The sequence below is a fragment of the Acanthopagrus latus genome, chromosome 10 (assembly GCF_904848185.1).
Source record: "Acanthopagrus latus isolate v.2019 chromosome 10, fAcaLat1.1, whole genome shotgun sequence".
Lineage (NCBI taxonomy): Eukaryota > Metazoa > Chordata > Actinopteri > Spariformes > Sparidae > Acanthopagrus > Acanthopagrus latus.
In genome coordinates this window covers 16814391-16835686 of record NC_051048.1, presented here as the reverse complement: position 1 = coordinate 16835686, position 21296 = coordinate 16814391, and the positions used below count along the sequence as shown (strand labels likewise).

General features: G+C 39.5%; 2 protein-coding genes across 2 annotated transcripts in view; one reads left to right on the top strand and one right to left on the bottom strand.

The window, feature by feature from the left end:
* Positions 1-2: 2 nt before the first annotated feature.
* Positions 3-2522, bottom strand: pop7 (POP7 homolog, ribonuclease P/MRP subunit). Its single transcript, XM_037112708.1, has 2 exons — positions 2365-2522; positions 3-1313 (listed from the first exon to the last, which is right to left on the bottom strand). Exons 1-2 carry the CDS (start codon positions 2368-2370, stop codon positions 810-812), a joined length of 510 nt encoding a protein of 169 aa, XP_036968603.1. The 5' UTR covers positions 2371-2522; the 3' UTR covers positions 3-809.
* Positions 2523-3378: 856 nt separating this feature from the next.
* The window catches only part of si:dkey-85k7.12, a 97800-nt gene continuing 79882 nt past the window's right edge, over positions 3379-21296 (top strand). Inside the window, exons 1-7 of the mRNA XM_037111607.1 lie at positions 3379-3515; positions 3764-3829; positions 3962-4043; positions 4135-4395; positions 4713-4973; positions 6953-7213; positions 7923-8183. Of these exons, the coding sequence (XP_036967502.1) occupies positions 3809-3829; positions 3962-4043; positions 4135-4395; positions 4713-4973; positions 6953-7213; positions 7923-8183 (1147 nt within the window). The 5' untranslated portion in view covers positions 3379-3515; positions 3764-3808. The remainder of the gene's footprint in view (positions 3516-3763; positions 3830-3961; positions 4044-4134; positions 4396-4712; positions 4974-6952; positions 7214-7922; positions 8184-21296) is intronic.

The following is a 21296-nucleotide window of genomic DNA, read 5'->3' as shown; positions in this document are numbered from 1 at the left end:
TGTCCATTTCATTCATTATATTTGTCTTGTTCAAATCAGTGGAGTTAACAAGCTTCTGCACTTCAGATGAATACAAGCTGCTACCACAGACCTAACTGGTCTTAATGTCATTCAAGTAACATCCTGATCAACTGTCCTGAACTCGATGCATTGGTGATAGTTAAAGATACATTCCTTACGATTTTATTTTTGTCAAGACAAATACATTATCCTTCTGATAGCTCTCCATTACATTTTCATTTTGAACATACACACCACTTGCAGTTCAAGGATTTGAAACCAAAATGAAATACACTACTGACATCTAGTGGACATTTGCCACAACAACATCACCATGAAATATAAACTTAGGATACCTCAGCCTTTCAGATTATTTGTATCTTAAAGATCATACAGACATGAAACTGTAAACACTCACACAGAACATTATGGCCTTAAAGTTAAAGACAGATTTAGCATAAGCACACGTCTACAATTATTCAATTACACTGAGGTTTTGCTTGGCACACCACTGTTGCTTCAAGACATGCAATGTGAAAAATAACAATGGTTACAATTTGCAAATGAAACACATGACAAAAGAGCATAATGTAATCAGTCAACTAAGGTTCAAATTGGAGCACTCCCACACAGTTCAATGATGAACATACAGCCACCATACTGTATGTTATCCGCTCCATTTTGCAGTCCTGTAGTGCTGCAAAGGCCTTTAGACCCACAGTCCCACATATCTGTCTACTGGTTTATGGGGGAGCAAATCAGAGTTGAAGACTAACAGAGAACTCCGAATGAACGCACCCCTTTTCTGGTCACTGGGGGTCAGGGTAGAAAACCTTGATATGAATGGCAGAGTTGTTGCGTGTACGCGTCATAGGCTCCCCGGCTTCATCGGGATCTTCAGGCTCCAGATCGTCCACAAGCTCCACAGTGGAGGTGTTGGCTGCCAGTTGCAGCGCCCCCTGGCTGCTGGCCTGCAGCTGAAGGGCGATGTTGATAGCCCTGTTGATGGCCAGGCCCAGGCCATGGACACAGATCTCCCTGTGACCCCCACTTTCCAGAAGCTTCTGACAGCGTGCCAGCTGAGCCCGGAAATCAGTCTTCATGTTGACGTAGACGTCGTTCCTTCTCTTTGGGAGTTTCCGGGGGAGGCGCTTCCTAAGGGTGTACTCCACCGGGTCCATCTCTACAGCCGGAGATGTGGAGTCAGTGTGCACCGGAGCCGTCTGAGGGATGGAGGACATTCCTGGGTTGCGTGGCTCTGTCATGTTTCTCAGTGGATATATGTGCTTAGCAGCTAGAGTCAGAAGAGGAAGCTGAGAAAATAAAGTTGGAAGACAGAAGCTGATTAAATATGGTGATGATAACTTTTAGCAGACATACAGACATCCTATCAGAAATTGATATAATCAACTTTATTTTTTTAATCCCTCAATGTGCTGATTACATTTTACTGATTACATTCCAAATCCAAAAGATACCCAGTTTAATATCCTATAAAACTTTATGGATCAATACTGTGATCCAAATTCCTAATAGTTTCAGCTCTGTATGCTAGATCCTTCAGTAAGTCCACTGATCATCAGCAAATTGACTACTACACTAAAACATACACGTACATGTGCTAAACACTGTCTAATTCCAGCGTCTGTGATGTAAACCCAATATCTTTGGGTTTTGGACCGACAACTTCACAAAATAAGGTGACATCACCCAGGGCTTTAGGAAAATGGGATGAGGATATTTAATCACTTTACAGTCGAAACGATAGATTTAAAACAAAACAAAAAAGCTCAACAGATGTATTGAATCATTACAAATAGTTGTTTCAGTCCTATACTGAAAGGGGCACCACACAAACGTAACGATATTAAACTTAACACCATATTATGATACTGCTAATGGCAAGGATTTGTTATATGCATCACTCAGGTAGCGTTAAGGACATCAGCAGCTAGTGGCAGCAACATTCCACGAAAAGGGAACACTTTTGCTTTTAATACGGCAAAAGAGGCGAGTATCGATGCTACTGCTGGTAAGAAAACAGCTGTAGAGACAGGCTAGTCAAATATTAGCCACGCTAGCCACACTTGTGATATTGCAGTCACATAACGTAGTGTTCCCCCGTTGCCCGGGGCAAAACCAACGTTTAAATCCAACATAAATGTGCTTTGGGCCTGGACCTTAGACTCTAACAAGTCTACACACAGCTCTCAACTGTGGGTAGTCAAAAATGAATGAGCTAACTAGCTGAAGCTTCTGAGCCTAAAGGCAGAGGGAAGCTAGAGAGAAGCTAAGCTAAACAGCAATATTTACGGCGAAGCGTAAATGCGTTAAGTAGTTAGTCCATAATATGTACACACTTACCCTCATGAGATATTTTCGAGTTACAGTTTTGTTTTTGTTTTTTATCTCATCGCTGACGTTTGGGGTACAAGCTGCATTCGCTCTAGCCAAGCTAGCTGTTTATTTTCTGTGTGACCCGGAAGTAGAAACGTTATCAGGGAAAATACTGCCGCGGTCAGTAACGACTCGACACACCCAAATCAAAATTAATATACGCAGTGTTTCCCGGTTGTGTAATTTTTAATGTTTAAACGGCGAGCACATTATTATCACCACCATGTTGCTGCTATTGACTGCTACTTGACGCAAATTAATACACACAGATAAACAGGTTTATGTATATTTAAGTATAGAAATAAATTAGCCTATATTTTCTGTGAGATAATTAGCATGGAACAGTTGAGCTTCCACGACCTTCCATGACGTTATTCAACCCAGTGTTGTGTAATGACGATTAAATTACCTTTAACCCATTTTATATATATATATATATATATATATATATATATATATATATATATATACAGCACTTTATTAGTGGCCATTTGGGACATGTGTGGCTACTAACTGGAGACTCCTTGAGATGGTTTCTCTATCAAACTTTTTAAAGACTTTAGTTCAGACTATGAGGTGTCTTTAATTTCTCTTAATTCTCAGTTTTGGTACATCTGGCTTGGTACACCTAACAGTACCAGTGCTCTTTGGAATCCTGCCAGGTCGGTCAAAGGGGACAAAACGCACAAAACTATTGGGATGTGGAGGGCTTGACTGAAAAACATACCCCCTATCTCAATATTTTCACATAATACACCTATGAGAAGCATCACACAATTATGAGACAAATCCAGTCACTCTCATTAAGTAGCTGGTAAGTAGACCTTCAGATTGTTTCAAAGAACTGCAAACCAATCAAGTAAGTCCTCATTGGCTGTTTCATGACCCTCCTTTTAGCAAAGGGATGGTATGGCAGTTTTATTGGAAGTCACATGATGCACTTCTGGTAAAACAAAACAGAAAGTAACTCTGCAGTATAAAAAAACACCTACAGTGGACTCTTGGATTGCAGGGCAGGGCGGTATTGTCAGGACAAATACCTCTAATAGTATACTGCATAGAGGAAGAAGAAAAAGAAAGTCCAGGATTCTTATAATGGATGAATCTTTCCTACAAAGGTAGGCTGTAATTTATTACATCTGTACTTTATTTATCAAATGTAGACTTTCCATACACTAAAACAGAAATATGACTCAGCATATTTTGTATGCCCTTGAATCTCCCATAGTGGGTTCATTAAAGTAATTTTTTTTTTTTTTTGGTAAAAATCGCTGTCAGCCAGGCTGCAGAGTTCAATATATTGTGTGATTTTTTGTGTGAAGGGTTGTTGGGTGTTTAAGGGTTCTTTCTTGTTACTTTGAGGAAGTTTGAATAATCTGGATTACGTGTGAGGTACCTGGGTGTCACCACAATGGAGAGCTCTGATGACGAGGTAAACAGTTTTTACAACTTCTCTTAAATAATAGAATTATAAGCCAAATATGTGGTTTTTTTCAGCTATTGTGAATGGGTTATTATGCCTATATTGCCTTTATTATACTACCATTGTTTCTTATTTAATAAGGACTTCCGAGATGCATGCGATTCCTTCCCTGAACCACTCTGTGAGGAGGGAACAGGCGCTTCACCAACACCACAGTCTGACTGTAAGTGTGTCAATGACTGATCCAATTCGATGACTAAATACAAGCTGTAGTGTGGAAATATACTGAGATTCATTTCTCTTCCCTGTGACAGATGTCCCTCCACCAGAAATCACAGCTCTCAGTGTTGGCCAGAAGACTGTTTCCTTTGCTATACCGCTCACTGATGACTCTGTTAAGTATAAACTTTTGTTAAAATACTCCTGTGACACGCAGAGAGTCAGGATGATCAGAGACGACTCCAGCACTGTGGAGGTTGAGGGACTGATTCCTGGGACTGAGTATACTTTCAACATCACAAGGATTGCAGAAAATGGAAATCGAAGCAAAGCAACCTCACTGTCTGTCTGCACAGGTAAATCTGAAAAACAAATGAATACAAGAAAAATCAAACAGAAATAAAACTAAAAAGTGTTGTCTGAATGGTCTTATGAAACATATGAAAATGTACTTCTTACTGAGAGATAGAGACAAGCTCTGAATTTATGTTATGAAGGTTAATTTCAGAATAAAGAGGTGGTAACATGTTCTTCAAAGTACATGAAGTGATTCTATGTTTCATTGTCTTTTATCACACCTCTTTGGCAGCCAAACTGCACCTCAAAGTGCAGGAAAACACCGACAGAACATGAATTTTCCGTTCTAAGTGAAACTATTCCATTACTCCCACAGAGCCCAGCCCTCCTGTGCAGATTGCAGTCTATCAGGTCAGCAGTCAGTCACTCTCTCTGCGATGGGACCCCCCTGCTGGTGACGTGGAGAGTTACATTGTAACGTGTTGCCATGAGGGAGAAATTGTGCAAGAGACGACAACGGACACAAACGACCTGACTCTCAGCAACCTGAGTCCAGGGGAGAGTTACTCTCTGCAGGTTTCTGCACAACTGAGGAATGGAAGAAAAAGCAAGCCAGCTGTAACATCTGCACACACAAGTAAGTTAAAGAAAATCACAAGTGGATTAAAAAAAATGAAGAATTATTTTTCAAAATAAATTCAGACAAGTAGGGGCAACAAGATGACATAAAATAGAATCCCATAGAAATGAAACTCTGTAAGTTAAATTAAATTAATATTAAGACCCCTTTGAACGGGCAAGTTGGCTAGTGATTGGAAGGTCGCTGGTTCAAATCCCGGCTCCGGACTGAGCTGATACTGAGCAAGATACTGAACCTCAAATTGCTCCTGATGTGCAGTTGGCACCTTGCATAGCGGCCTCTGCCATCAGTGAGGACCTTGCGATGAGCTGGCAACTTGTCCAGGGTGTACCCTACCTTCGCCTGGAGACAGCTGGGATTGGCTCCAGCAACAAACCCTGCGACCCCTTGAAAAAGGGATAAAGCGGTTACAGACAATGACATGACATGACCCCTTTGATTGATGGATCAGTCTCTGTTTCATAACTAATGTCAAACTAAGCACAATCCCTCAGGAAATGAATGAACACACTATTAATACCATTGGTCATGATTATAAGTCCACACAGGACATTAAAATAGACAAAATCATAAATATCATTATTTTTCTACACTACTATGAATAATAAGGCTATAATAAAACTTGAAAAAGGAAATTGAAAAAGTTAATTTAAAACACAAATCTGCCCCCCAGACCAAATCTGGGTTTGATTAAGCAGGTTGTTGCCTAAGTTCAGAAAACCTTCTCGTGTGGGTTTCTGGAATACTACCATATTCAACCAGTCCTTCCTTCCTCAAGTACTAGTATTTTTCAGAGTTCAAAATGTACTGGGTCTACACTGATACATATCGATTCCAGGAAATAGCCACAGCTTTTGCAAGCTGAGTCCAACATTAATAAAGGTTCTCATCCTCTCCTGCATTCTCATTACCAAAGAAACTGCCAGTGGTGTAAACAGAAGCAATAACCTTAACTGTAGGGGGCTGTATTTCTCACTTATAAGACATTTATTCAGGGACACTTTTTATTACAGAACAATTAATTACAATTCGATATGGATTCGATACAATACAGTTGCCGAACATGTTACTTTTATTTCCTTGTCAATGCAGTGCTAACGTTTCTGTGCCACATCTCCTGAGTCTTGCGCTGACCTTTGAACTTTTACATAAGTTTTAAAACGCTGTGAGAAAGTAGCAGCATAGCAGCTTCACTCAACCTGTTCATAACTTTATAATCAGGCCATCGACCAGTTCAGAGTACATTTAGATCGGTCCAGACATCCACTTATCAGTGTAGTCGTATCTTTAATATTAAAATGGATTTCTGATTCATATCGGTGAATTTTTACACTCCTACTCAACTGTAGAACAATATCAGTTATAATATTGCGTGACAAGTTCAAGTCCCAAGTTCAGCAATTGACTGATCCAACTGAATGCTAATTAAAACATGCTATAATGTGGAGATGTATTGAGATGCACTTCTCTTTTGACAGATGTCCCTCCACCAGAAATAACAGTTGTCAGTGTTGGTCAGGAGACTGTTTCCTTTGGTATAACACTCACTGATGACTCTGTTAAATATACACTGGAATTAGAGTACTGCTGTGAAACACAGAGAGACAGTTTGATCAGAGACGACTCCAGCACTGTGGAGGTTGAGGGACTGATTCCTGGGACTGAGTATACTTTCAACATCACAAGGATTGCAGAAAATGGAAATCGAAGCAAAGGAACTAAACAGTGTTGTCTGAATGGTCTTTGTGCTCAACATATGAAAATGTACCTCTTACTGAGAGATAGAGATAAGCTCTGAATTCATGTTATGAAGGTTCATTTCAGAATAAAGAGGTGGTAAAATGTTCTTCAAAGTACATGAAGTGATTCTATGTCTCATTGTCTTTTACCACACCTCTTTGGCAGCCAAACTGCACTTCAAAGTGACAGAACATGAATGTTCCATTCTAAGTGAAACTATTCCATTATTCCCACAGAGCCCAGCCCTCCTGTGCAGATTGCAGTCTATCAGGTCAGCAGTCAGTCACTCTCTCTGCGATGGGACCCCCCTGCTGGTGACGTGGAGAGTTACATTGTAACGTGTTGCCATGAGGGAGAAATTGTGCAAGAGACGACAACGGACACAAACGACCTGACTCTCAGCAACCTGAGTCCAGGGGAGAGTTACTCTCTGCAGGTTTCTGCACAACTGAGGAATGGAAGAAAAAGCGAGCCAGCTGTAACATCTGCACACACAAGTAAGTTAAAGAAAATCACAAGTTGATTAAAAAATGAAGAATTATTTTTCAAAATAAATTCAGACAAGTAGGGGCAACAAGACGACATAAAATAGAATCCCATAGATATGAAACTCTAAAAGTTAAATTAGATTAATATTAAGACCCCTTTGAACGGGCAAGTTGGCTAGTGATTGGAAGGTCGCTGGTTCAAATCCTGGCTCCGGACTGAGCTGATACTGAGCAAGATACTGAACCTCAAATTGCTCCTGATGTGCAGTTGGCACCTTGCATAGCGGCCTCTGCCATCAGTGAGGACCTTGCGATGAGCTGGCGACTTGTCCAGGGTGTACCCTACCTTCGCCTGGAGACAGCTGGGATTGGCTCCAGCAACAAACCCTGCGACCCCTTGAAAAAGGGATAAAGCGGTTACAGGTAAATCTGAAAAAACAAATGAATACAAGAAAAATTAAACAGAACTAAAACTAAAAAGTCTTGTCTGAATGGTCTTTGTACTTACTAAGAGGTAAGCTCTGAATTTATGTTATGAAGATTCATTTCAGATTAAAGAGGTGGTAAAATGTTCTTCAAAGTGCATGACGTGATTATATGTCATGTCTTTTACCATATCTCTTGTGTTTGGCAGTCAAACTACACCTCCAAGTGCAGGAAAACACTGACCGAACATGTATTTTCCGTTCTAAGTGAAACTATTCCATTATTCCCACAGAGCCCAGCCCTCCTGTGCAGATTGCAGTCTATCAGGTCAGCAGTCAGTCACTCTCTCTGCGATGGGACCCCCCTGCTGGTGAGGTGGAGAGTTACATTGTAACGTGTTGCCATGAGGGAGAAATTGTGCAAGAGACGACAACGGACACAAACGACCTGACTCTCAGCAACCTGAGTCCAGGGGAGAGTTACTCTCTGCAGGTTTCTGCACAACTGAGGAATGGAAGAAAAAGCGAGCCAGCTGTAACATCTGCACACACAAGTAAGTTCAAGAAAATCACAAGTGGATAAATAAAATGAAGAATTCTTTTTAAGATAAGTTAAAAGTTAAATTGAAATAATATTAAGACCCCTTTGATTGATGGATCAGTCAGTCTCTATTTCATAACTAATGTCAAACTAAGCACAATCCCTCAGTAAATGAATGAACACACTATTGATAACATTGGTCATGACTACAAGTCCACACAAGATGTTAAAAGAGTCAAAATTATAAAGATCATTATTTTTATACACTGCTTTGAAATATCAGGCCATGACAAAACTTGAAAAGGACAAAGCAAATTGAAAAAGTTAATTCAAAATGCATAAATCTATCCCCCAGACCAAATCTGGGATTGATTCAGCAGGTTGTTACCTAGCTTCAGAAAACCCTCTTCTGTCGGTATCTGGAATACTATCATATTCAACCAGTACTGCTTTTCTCAAGTACTGATATTTTTCAGAATTCAAAATGTACTGGGTCTACACTGATACATACCGATTCCAGGAAATAGCCACAGCTTTGCAAGCTGAGTCCAACATTAATAAAGGTTCTCATCCTCTCCTGCATTCTCATTACCAAAGAAACTGCCAGTGATGTAAACAGAAGCAATAACCTTAACTGTAGGGGGCTGTATTTCTCACTTATACGGCATTTATTCAGGGACACTTTTTTATTACAGAACAATTAATTACAATTTGATGCAGTTTTGGTACGATACAATTTATAAATTAGAATAAGCCAATTGTATAAAAGTGGTATTGCTTACCTTCAAATAGATATTTAAAGACCAGAGAAGACCAGGGATTCCTATGTATTGTTCTTACTGTTATGTATATCTTGATCTTAATCTGCTTATACCTCAGTGTATAAAAAAGACTTCTGTTGTCTCATCCTGGATATGAGGAAAAACTATTCTGCTGTTTGGATCTCCATGAGCAGGTTCTCTCTGAGCTAGGTCTATTTGTATTGGACCTCCCTGAACTGGATGTCCATGACTGTGTCCTCTGCTTCCTCATAATAATCAATGCATAATATTACACATATGATTAACAGTTAGACAAATGTTTACTACTGATAACCACCAGTGTGGTTCAATTCAGCACATAATTTCAGTAGTCAGTGACAGTTAACAGTGTGCAGTATTACCAGAGATGCAAAATTTTGCAGCAGGCAGCATTTCTTAACATTTCAGCATGCAAAGATGCATTCATTCATGTGTCAATAAAATGTGACATCTATAACACTGCTAGAAGTACCAAACATCTTTATATCCGCAGAGACACAACTGGAGAGTTTCCTGGAGGATCTGGGGTTGGAGCAGCTCTACAAAGAGAAGCTGTCACTGAGCACAATACTTCAGATAGAGGAGAAGACCATCACTGATGAATCTGCCAAGTGTAATTCAGATCTTCCAGGGTATTTTCTGAAGAAACTGATGATGGTTAATGTGACAGCTAGGAATGTGAAATGTGTATCTGGTTGTGAGTCAGCCTGTGACGGTGCATCAGGAAAGACAGAATTAGATCTCGATAATCTGTTTAATACTGAAGATTCAGATGATGTGTTGAACCCCCTCGACATAATCACAGCTCTCTTTCTGTGCTCTGATGGTTTTGTACAGCAGGAAATGGCTCTCAAAATGTCCATGTGTCAGTTTTCTGTGCCTCTGCTGCTCCCTGATTGTGACACAAAGCAGTGCACACTCATGCTTTGGGCCTTGAGAGACATTGTTAAAAAGCACAGACCTCAGGCTCTTTCAGAATCCAAGGGCTTTATTGAAGAGAGAATTGTCGTCTCTGAACTTCCAATGATATCTTTTGTGAGACTGGGTGAGTGCTCCTTGTCCAAGTCAGAGATCCTCAATAAGCTTCTGAGCAATTCTCAGCAGTATCATGACACCTTTGTTCACTCTAACATGGAGTGTGGTGACAGTCCAAGGAGAATATCCAATGGACTGACTGAGATTTCTTGGTATCTTCCTTGTGGGAACAAAAACATGGACGTTTTCAGTGAGCCAGTAGCTGTAGCTAACCTTCGTGGGGACATTGCCTCATTTGAAACACAATTTTCATTTTTGTGTCAGACATCTGCAGCAGTGTTTGTGTTCTTTGACAATCTGGAGTCTGGCTGTGAGCTACTTACACAACACAAGGCAGAGATCTTCTTGGTGGGAAACCATCAAAGCAATCACTCTAGTATGGCTGCTCTTAAAAAGGTAGCAACAGAGCTGGGCTTGACTAACAACAATATCCTTCTTAAAGCTAAGCACATGAATGACGCAGACTTTGTCAAGAAATTACGGATCACAGTCAGAGATGTATTGAAGAGCTCAAAGAGGAAAATGGGCATTGAGCAGATGGCTGACATTGCCCATGAACTGGGAATCTGGGTTGATGAAGACTGTCCAGAATGCCAGACTGCAAGGAGAAATGCTGATGCCATCACTGCAGAAATTCAAGACATCCTGAAATATAAAGAAACTCAGCTTCCCTTACAGGATCAAATATGGAAGGAACTGTCTCGATTAGAGAAGGAAGAATTTCGGCTTCGAGGAGTTGGGTCTGAAAACATAGAAAAGTACAAAAGTGACCTGCAGGTAGAGAAAGAAAAACTTCGTAAAGAACAGAATTCTCGTGATATGTCAAACGCAATGACATGTTTCATCCAAGCAATATCAAGCCCAGGGACAGAGAGATCCTACTTCCTGAAATGGCTGCGAATGAATCTTGATGACTTATCTCGAGAAAAACTGTCTGACCTCAGGGAGCAGTACAAAAATAAAAACCAACATTCTGAGAACAAAGAGGAAATCAAAGAGATTGACAGACAACTTTCCAACAGCTCACTGGGGACTGAACACTTCTTCCGTGAAATGGGTCAGATCTATGAAGCTTCACTTTCCCTTCCAGAAGATAACCCATCTCGTCAACAGTTACAGCATCTGCCTAAGCTATGTGCAGGACTGTTGCTTGATGGATTTCCCCTTGAGCTTGTAGATGGAGATGCCTGCAACATACCTCTCAGATGGGTGAGTGATGTTCTCTCTCAGCTCAATGACCTGGTGTCTCCTAAGAACAAGATACTGGTTGTCACAGTTCTTGGAGTTCAGAGCACAGGGAAGTCCACTCTCCTCAACACCATGTTTGGAGTGCAGTTTGCAGTCAGCAGTGGTCGATGCACTCGAGGTGCCTTCATGTTGCTGATCAGAGTCAATGACGATGTTAAAAACATTCTCAAATGTGACTACATGATGATCATTGACACTGAGGGCTTAAAATCACCAGAACTCGCACAACTGGACTACAGCTATGAGCACGACAATGAGCTTGCAACACTTGTTGTGGGGCTGAGTGACATCACCATTGTTAATATTGCAATGGAGAACTCAACAGAAATGAAAGACATCCTACAGATAGTGGTGCATGCTTTTCTCAGGATGACAGAAGTGGGCAAAAAGCCCAAATGCCAGTTTGTTCACCAGAATGTGTCAGATGTTTCAGCCCATGAGAAGAACTTACGAGACAGGAAACTGCTCTTGCAGCAGTTAAATGAGATGACGCAGGCAGCAGCCAAAATGGAAAAGAAAGAGGAGAACAAGAGCTTCACTGATGTGATGGAGTACAGTCCAGACACTGGGAACTGGTACGTTCCTGGTCTCTGGAATGGAAACCCACCAATGGCACCAGTCAATGCAGGATACAGTGAGGCTGTTTATGAGCTCAAGAAAAACGTTGTCCAAATGTTGGGAAGTTGTGAGTGGTCTGCTAATAATATCTTGGAGTTTACAGAGTGGGTGAAAAGCCTGTGGAATGCAGTGAAGCATGAAAACTTCATCTTCAGCTTCAGAAACAGCCTGGTGGCTGATGCATACATGAGGCTGTGCACAGAATTCAACAAATGGGAATGGGAATTCAAAAAAGAGATGTACACCTGGGTCACAGAAGCTGACACAAAAATTTCCAACTTTGGCACAGTTGCTGGAAAATCTGAGTCATCTAACATGTCAGATTTTCTCACTCATTTGAAAAGTGAAGCTTGTGTTGTGTTGTCCAAATGGGAGACAAAGCTTCTTGAAAATCTGGCAGAGTACTTCAAACAAACAGAGGGTCATGTCTATCTGGTTGAAGGATACAGAGAAGACTTTGCAAACAGTGCAAAGAGCCTTCGACGAGAAATTGAGAACTCGGTGTTCAGTCAGCTCACAGCAGCAGCTGACATCAGACAGGGAATGACAGAAATTGATAGAATCAAGGAGAATCACACAAAACAGATAGAGGAGAGCGTATGTACATTGATTCAAAAATGTCGGGAACAAAAGGTCAAGATGACAGACAAGGAGCTGGACAAAGAATTTGATAAGATGTGGAATGAAGCAGTGAATGAACAATCATTTCCGGAGCAAAAGGTCACAGATGTCATCGCGAGAGTGACTTCTGCCTTGAGAACAAATCTATCACACAGGGGCGGTGGTGCATCTAAACTGTTCAGTCAAAAAAGGCTGCAAGATTGTGGACAGGGGCCTTTCAAATATACTGTGGAAGGATGGTACAAGCAGTTTAAACACCAAGTCAGGAAATTGTTTAATGTTGAAGATCACGTAATGGCTTTGCAAAAGATAGCTGACAGCATCATCACAGACTGTACAGAGTTTGTGGCTGACAAAGTGGAAAGAAAAAACAACTACCATGACACTTACATCCAGGAGATCCTACACATGATTGACGAGAGGCTGCAAACCAATCAGAATGAGATGATAGAGATCGAGTTTGAAGTTCCTCTCAAACAACACATCTGTGGATTTGCAGCCAAACAGTTTCAGAAAATGCATGAAGATTTCCTGCATGAGAATGATCCATACAGATGTCTGAATCAAAACAAAGAACAATTGTGTGATGATTTCAAAGATGTGTTCAACAAACGAGACCAGTGCCAGAAGAAGGCAAAAGAATTCACAGAGCGCTGTTTGAGGCCTGCAATCAAGGAATTCATCAAGCGCTCGTTGGGTCCTGATATCATTGGTGAAATGAAGACAAGGTTTGAGTTCAGCACGCGGATGTTCTTCCAGTATTCAATTTTACTTGAGTTGCTCTCAAAGAAGGACTTTAAGAAGTATTTGAGCTTTATTTGCTCATATAAGAGTTATGCCAAACAATGGGTTCATGACCACATAGTGGAACACTTCTCAAAGCAGCGCACAATGTTTGAGTTTGAAGATCAACATCTCCAATCAAGAATCAACAGCATAAATATTGCTATTAACAAAGCTAAAACAGAAAAGAGTGGCAAGCTCAAGACATTTGTTGAAAATGTCTGTCAGGAACTTGGTGATAAACTGGTCATTTCCCAGGATGCTCTTGGTGCTTTCATGATCCTGAACCATGCTGACCAGGAACAGTTTGCTAACTGGCTCACTGAGTGTGTGAAGGACATGGAACAAGATCTTAGGAAGAAGTTAAAAAAAACAAGCATCCAAATGAAACTAGAATCTCTTCATGTGAATCCTCAGAGGGAGCTTCTGTCACAAATGATTGGCTGTGGTAAACAGTGTCCATTCTGCAAAGCACCTTGTGAGGCTGGAGGGAGAGAACATACAGAGCACCATGCTTCACTACATCGACCACAGGGTCTGGGTAGATACAGATGGTATGGAACAGAAAAACTTGTCATTGACATTTGCTCTTCTTCAGTGATCAGTGACAAACATTTTCGCTGCAATGAGACAAATGGTGAATGGCACCCTTACAAGCGTTACACAGAAATTTACCCAGACTGGAAAATTGCTCCGGATACAAGCCTTGAGGCGACAGACTACTGGAAATATGTGCTGGCAAAGTTCAATGATGAGTTTGCAGGAGCATATAATGCCAAGCCTGCTGACATTCCATCAACTTGGAAGAATATCACATACGAGCAGGCAGAGGAGAGTCTGAAAAAGACATTCAACATCAAATGAGAGTACTAACATTCCTCACATGTACAAAGGCCCTCATTATTTAGAAGATTAACCAGAAACAGTAACATACTGTGACAAGTTTGAAGATGCTGTCAGTACATGCAGACATTTGACCACTGTGGCTTCCAGTGTGGATCTAAGATAAAATCACTGCAACTGCTTAACTTAAGCTGAGGTTGCAAGAAACCTGTTCAATCAAAATAATCGACTGTTATAATCACTGTTTGTATAAAATGCTGGCTGCATCAACATTTTCAAGAGCTGTTTTATACAGTCATTTCACATCAATATTAATAACAAATATTTCCAGTTTGATCCGAGCATGAATTTATAATCTTCGTGTGATCGGTGAATATCATTCTATTGCCACTAAAAAGGTGACAGAAAATTATTATATATATTATTAAATCTTCTTTCATCCTGATGTCAAATATTTACACTTTGTGAGCTTTTTTTAAAGTCAGTCTTTGCATGGTAGGACAGAAAGTTGTGTTGCCAATTAAGGATGATAATTTTTTTTTTTTTCTGTGATATTTCTGGCATCGAATATGAATTTCTTTTTATACATGGGTCAGTTGTATTGCACACCACTGCGAGTAGATGTGATTATTAACTCATAGCATGCACCACTAACTCATTTTATTTTTGAAATATATAATTACATGTGTGATTTTCTTTCAACATCAGAAACAGTCCCATAGTTTACACAAGATGTTAAGGTTGAAGATAGTGTCAGTACATGTAGAAAATTTGCCCTTATGGCTTACAATGTGGATAAAAGAGAAAGTCATTACAAATAGTGCTCATCTTTCACTGAAATCTTTCACTTTACATTGTCTGTTAAGGTTGACCTCATCAATATTTTAAAAGCTTTTTGTGCACTTTGAGTTAAAGTAATAAGGACATACAAAATATTTTCCTAATTTCTTATCTTTGTGTGAAAGACAAGGCAACAAAATGACAGAAGCCAGTTTTTTTTTCTTTTTTCAAATATCTGATATGTATACTTGTATTATTTATTTCTATTATGCGGTGTCAACTATATTTACATTTGCAGTTCTTCTTTAAAGTCAGTCTTTATGTTTAATTGTCATAAAAGAATGTTTTTGTTACAAAGGTTGACTTTTTTGTTTCTGTGACGTATCTGATATGAAATAATTACTTTCTTTTATACATCGCTCAGTTTGAGTATGTAGATGGTACAGAAAGTTCTGATGCAAATTATTTAAATGAGTTAAATGATCAGTCAGTCAACATGTAGCTTTCACATGTCAGGTCAGTTTGTTCCTTATATATTACAAGGTAAAAGATTTACATTTTTTTAAACAGCATTTAATGAGTGATTTTCCTTAATCCCAAATTTAGAATCTCTTTGTTTATGTTTTTGTGAATTATTTGATTCTGAATATTTACATTTTAAAAAAATAATTCAAATGACACTCATTCTATGTGATAATTAACATGTATACGTTACTCGCTCCTGTTAACTGATTCAATAAAGAGACAAAATTGTCAGACTGGCTATGAATGTCTTTAATGTTTCCCAGATCAGAATCACAGCATACAGTGTATAATAACTTCTAGAGTAAGAAGTGTGTCACTGACTTCATGTATGTTTGCCACTGTGGGATGTTAACCATGTACTTCCATTCACCGCTGACCTGACACAGGATCTCGAATTCTGCACCTGTTGTCTTTTGCTGTCACAAAAAAGTATTTCATTCATTTCCTCAACAGAAAAAAGCAAGGAAAGAAGGAAAACAAATGAAATTAAACTAAATATTTACAAATATTTTGATTCTTACACTTAAAAATGTGCAGTTTTGATCCTCTTCCAGATGTTCTGTCCGTCTCTGTCCTGCCACCCAGTTTGGTATTTTTCTTCACACATCCATTTTCCTCAGAGTGGGCAGACCGCAGTGAACCTGTCACAGCAGCGCCCTCCAGTGTTAGCTTATAAAATAGACAGGGAAAAGAAGCCAGGGAAGGTCCAATTTATCAGAGGAGAGCCAAAGGGAGGGTGATTGGGGGTTTGTTTTGTTTAACTGAAGGGCAGACTTTCTTTTTTCTTTTTCTATCTATGTCTACTGTTATTCTTTATTTGAAATCGTTATGGTTTTTGCGGAGTGTTCTGCACAGTTTTGGCTTTTCATTGGTTTGTCAGTCAGACAGCACCATAACTGTTCACTAAGTGAGTTTTATATTTCTTACATATCTGATGTCAAAGCTGTTTTTCTTACATTGAAAATTATATCAGAGTACAGCTAACTTTACTTTAAGGTTAATCAGTTCTTACATAAACTGATCGCAGAACTCAGTAAAATTTTTAAAAATGGTTGACTTATCTTAAATCTCAACAAGTTGATGTGGCCTTTATACAGGAGACCCATCAGGTTGACTCAGATTTGATTTAATTTAAGAGAGACTGAGTTGGCTGGATATTTCATAGCTCTGACTCCAGCAGAAAGTGCGTACATGTACCCCCAAAACTAAACTTTGTAATGATGAGGCAACATAAAGATAATAAAGGCAGAATAATATGTGTGGAGGCTCAAGAAAATTGAATTAAGATGAATTTGTGCAATAGATATGATATAGGAAAGAGCCATATTTTTGCTATAAGATAAACAAAAAGCTAGGGGATATATTGGATGGAGATTTAATCATCGCAGGGGATTTCAATCAGGAACAAGATGGGATTCTAGATAAAACTTCGCCCACTATTAATGTGCCAACATTCTAGAAAGGCCATGCATCTGCTGATGACGAAAATCAACTTAAAGAAGAAGAAGAAGAAAAGGCATTAGCAGACAATCATACGGACTGTTCTCTATTAGTGAGCTGAAATTCTAATGAAATGACATATAAAGCCTAAAAGTAGAATATGCGATGTTCAGGTTGAAAGGCGACTTTTACGAAAGTGGAGAGAATACAGGCTTGATGAGGCAGTTGTAACAAAAAGACCCCAAGCTTTACAATACCAGCAATGGAAGATAAAAATTTGGATGTAGTAACTGGTGTTAGAGAAATCAATCATGTTTTTCATGATTTTTCATACCAGACTTTATAAATTGAAAAAGAAAAACTTCATATAAAATACAAATGTATCACCCCAAAACTGTCCAGCCCAGACTACGCCAATAGAGAAATTACTACAGAAGAGGAAGTTAGAAATGCAATTTTATATGTCAAAGTAGGGGACTGGAAGGGTTACCAGTAGAATATTATAAAAAAATATTGTCGCCATTTTGGCAGCGCTTGAATCCGCCTAACTTCCAGCTGATCCAAAACAGGCATTACAGTAGATAAGGGCACCTCTGTGGCTCATCACAGCAGATGAGAGAGTGAAAAAATAAATGTTTTGATCCCAAAAGTTTCAAAAACAAACTCCTTACTCCCCTCAACTCCCAGTGTTTTCCCTCCAGAATCTGGTCGAACTTGTGGAGTCCTGAAGTCTTGGGCTGTCCACCTCCTCTGTCCCTCCTTCTTGTCTTTTAGTCCATGTAACCACACAGGAAGTTCTATTATTTGTATCTGCATCAAAGATTAAGTGACTTGAAATACCTGTGGCGAAGGCGAGCAAACAGCTTGTCACTGAAAACAGCACCACCCTTAATTATAGTCGTATAAAAATGTATGTATGTAATTGTCTTCAATTCTCAGAAGGGGAGTTTGGTGCTTGGTTGCTATGTGGTTCACTGTCTGGCAAAGGGTGAGACTAAAGTAATTATGGGTGTGCCTATCTAATGGACCTTACTGGAAGACCTGCCCCTACTCTGCGACTGAATGGCTGTTTCCATTGTTCCAGGCATCTGTGCTAAATGCTAACATATGCCGAAGTATGATCATGAAAGTATTATGTATGCGAACCGACATCTTTGTGTGAAAAGCCTTTATCAAGGCACCTTAGGTTAACCATTACAATGAAGTAGTGAAAGAGAGAAAGTGAGGTGGTTGTGAGGAGTGGTGGTGGGCACCAATGCAATGCCAAAAATTACTGCTATCTGTATAACTTCTACAAGTCACTGTTGAAGTTGAGTGACTGAAATCCTCGTCATCCTTTTCAAAGGCATCGAACGGGGCTGAAGTTAGTTTTAGGTTGGATGTTCAGCGGATATTCACTCGGGTCCAGCCGCGACTTCACTGAGGTTCGCCCAGTGTTAGCAGCAGGAGGACGGTCAGCTCACCGCCCAGAGCCTCGCACTGAACCACTGGAGACTGATTTGGGGACCGTCATTAAATTACTTAGCATAAATATATAAATACAAAATAATTGCAGGTTTTTCAATATCTTCCATGTCATGTGGCCCAGTGACTCCAAACCAGCAGAAGATTGTATTAGTAAGCTGGAGAAATGAGACACAGCTCTTTTTATTGTATTTTACAGCTTCTTCTATTTTATATGAATATTAAGATTCAGAAATTATGCTTTTTTTCTCAGTAGCTTTCATGTGACCCACTGATAGCATGGCATGGGTCTCAAATGCTCAAGAATAAACATATTTTCAAGCAGCAATGTCGACTTCTACACTATTTTGTCTCATGTCTTAGATTCCGATTCAGAAATTCTGATTTTTTTTTTCAAACATCTCACCAGTTATCACCATTTTCAAGGTTATTTGTCAAAATAAATCACTCGCTGGTGGTTTCTGTCTTCCCACTCAGTTCAGCGTTCGGACTGAGATGGATAGAGTCAGAGAAAGAGTGATACCAGATGATCCTCCAAAGAAAGGAAAAACTGAAAAAGAAAAAAAAAAGAAAGAGAAAGGAAATGTCACATAATTATGAGACAATTCCAATCGCTCTGGTTAAAGAGCTGGGAAATTGACTTATACTTCGACAAAAAAAAAAAAAAAACCCTTGTTGGAATTGCAAACATCAAATCTTCGCTCTCCATCGGCTGTTCTGTTTCATGAACCCTCCTTTCAGCAAAGGGAGGGTACCATACCTTTAGCTTGATGGGAAATCGCATGACCTATTGCGAGAAAAGCAAAAGAGAAAGTCACTTCGCAGAATAAAAGGAGACACCTGCAATCAGCTTTTGTATTCCAGGGCAGAGCATCATTGTCAGCACAAATACTTATCCTTTAACAGTACACTGCAAAAAAGAAATTAACTCCAGGATAAAAGAGCAGATTCTTACAATGGACCGCTTCTACAAAGGTAAGTTATAATTTATTACATCTGTATTTTTTTCTTGTTAAAATGTAGACTTTCCATAGACTGAAACAGAAGAATTGTACATGCCCTTTCAACCTCCCATAGTTGGTTGATTACAATATTATTATTATCATTATTTTTATGTAGAGTGTTGTTGAGTGTTTATGGGTTCTTTTATGTTACTTTCAGTGAAAAGAGGTCTGAATAATCTGGACCAAGCCTGAGGTGTCTGACTGTCCACACAATGGAGAGAACGTATGAGGTAAAAACAAATAAAAGTAGTTTTCATAACTTTACTTAAATAATAAAATTACAAGGTCCAATATATGGTTTTCTATCAGCTGCTGTGAGTGGGTCATGCTGCTTATATTATACTGCCATTATTTTTCATTTAACAAGGACTTATATGGTGCACCCAATTCCTTCCTCGAGCTTTACTGTGGGGAAGAAACTGACACTTCACCAACACCACAGTCTGACGGTAAGTGTGTCAATAACTGATCCAATTTAATGACTCAATACATGCTGTCGTGTGAAGACATACTGAGATGCATGTCTCGTCTGTTACAACATGTCCCTACAGCAGATGCAACCATTCTCCGTGTTGGCCAGGAGTATACTTCCAGCGTCACAAGGATCGCAGACAATGGAAATCGAAGCAAAGCAACCTTGCTTTCTGTCCTCACAGGTAAATCTGAAAAACAAATTGATACAAGAAAAATCAAGTAGAGCTAAAACTTAAAAGTGTTGTCTGAATACTCTTTGTACTCAACATACACAAATGTGCTTCTTACTAAGAGGTGAGCATCGTATGAAGGTTAATTTCAGTCAGTGGCTGTCCTAGCTCGCATGATGCCGGGGGCTGTATTTCTCACTTATAAGGCATTTATTCAGGGACACTTTTTATTACAGAGCAATTAATTACAATTCGATATGGTTTCGATACAATACAGTTGCCGAACATGTTACTTTTATTTCCTTGTCAATGCAGTGCTAACGTTTCTGTGCCACATCTCCTGAGTCTCACGCTGACCTTTGAAATTTATGTGAGTTTTAAAACGCTGTGAGAAAGTAAAACAAACATACGGTCATGTCTATCTGGTTGAAAGATACAGGGAAAACACTGAGTTTGTGACTGACAAAGTGGAAAGAAAAAACAACTACCATGACACTTACATCCAGGAGATCCTACACAAGATTGATGAGATGCTACAAAACAATCACAGTGTGAAGACAGAGATCGAGTTTGAAGTTCCTCTCAATTAGCACATCTGTGGATTTGCAGCCAGACAGTTTCAGAAAATGCATGAAGATTTCCTACGTTAGAATGATCCATACAGATGTCTGAATCAAAACAAAGAAAAGTTTTGTGCTGGTTTCAAAGATGTGTTCCATGAACACGATTAGTGCCAGAAGAAGGCAGAAGAATTCACAGAACGCTGTTTGAGGCCTGCAGTGGAAGACTTTGTCAAGCGCTCCTTGGGTCCTGATATCATTGGTGAAATGAAGACAAAGTTTGAGTTCAGCACACGGATGTTCTTCCAGTATTCAGTTTTACTGGATTTGCTCTCAAAGCAGGACTTTGGAAAGTATAGAAGCTACATTTGCTCATATGAGGAGTATGCCAACAAATGGGTTGTTGATTGCATCTTGAAACATTTCTCCCAAGGGTCTACAATGTTTGAGTTTGAAGATCAACATCTCCAATCAAGAATCAACAGCATAAATATTGCTATCAGCAAAGCTAAAACAGAAAAGAGTGGCAACCTGAAGACATTTGTTGAAAATGTCTGTCAGAAACTTGGTAATGAACTGGTCATTTCCTAGGATGCTCTTGGTGCTTTGGTGCACTGAGTGTGTGAAGGACATGGAACAAGATCTTAGGAAGAATTTTAAAGAAACAAGCATCCAAATGAAACTAGAATCTCTTCATGTGAATCCTCAGAGGGAGCTTCTGTCACAAATGATTGGCTGTGGTAAACAGTGTCCATTCTGCA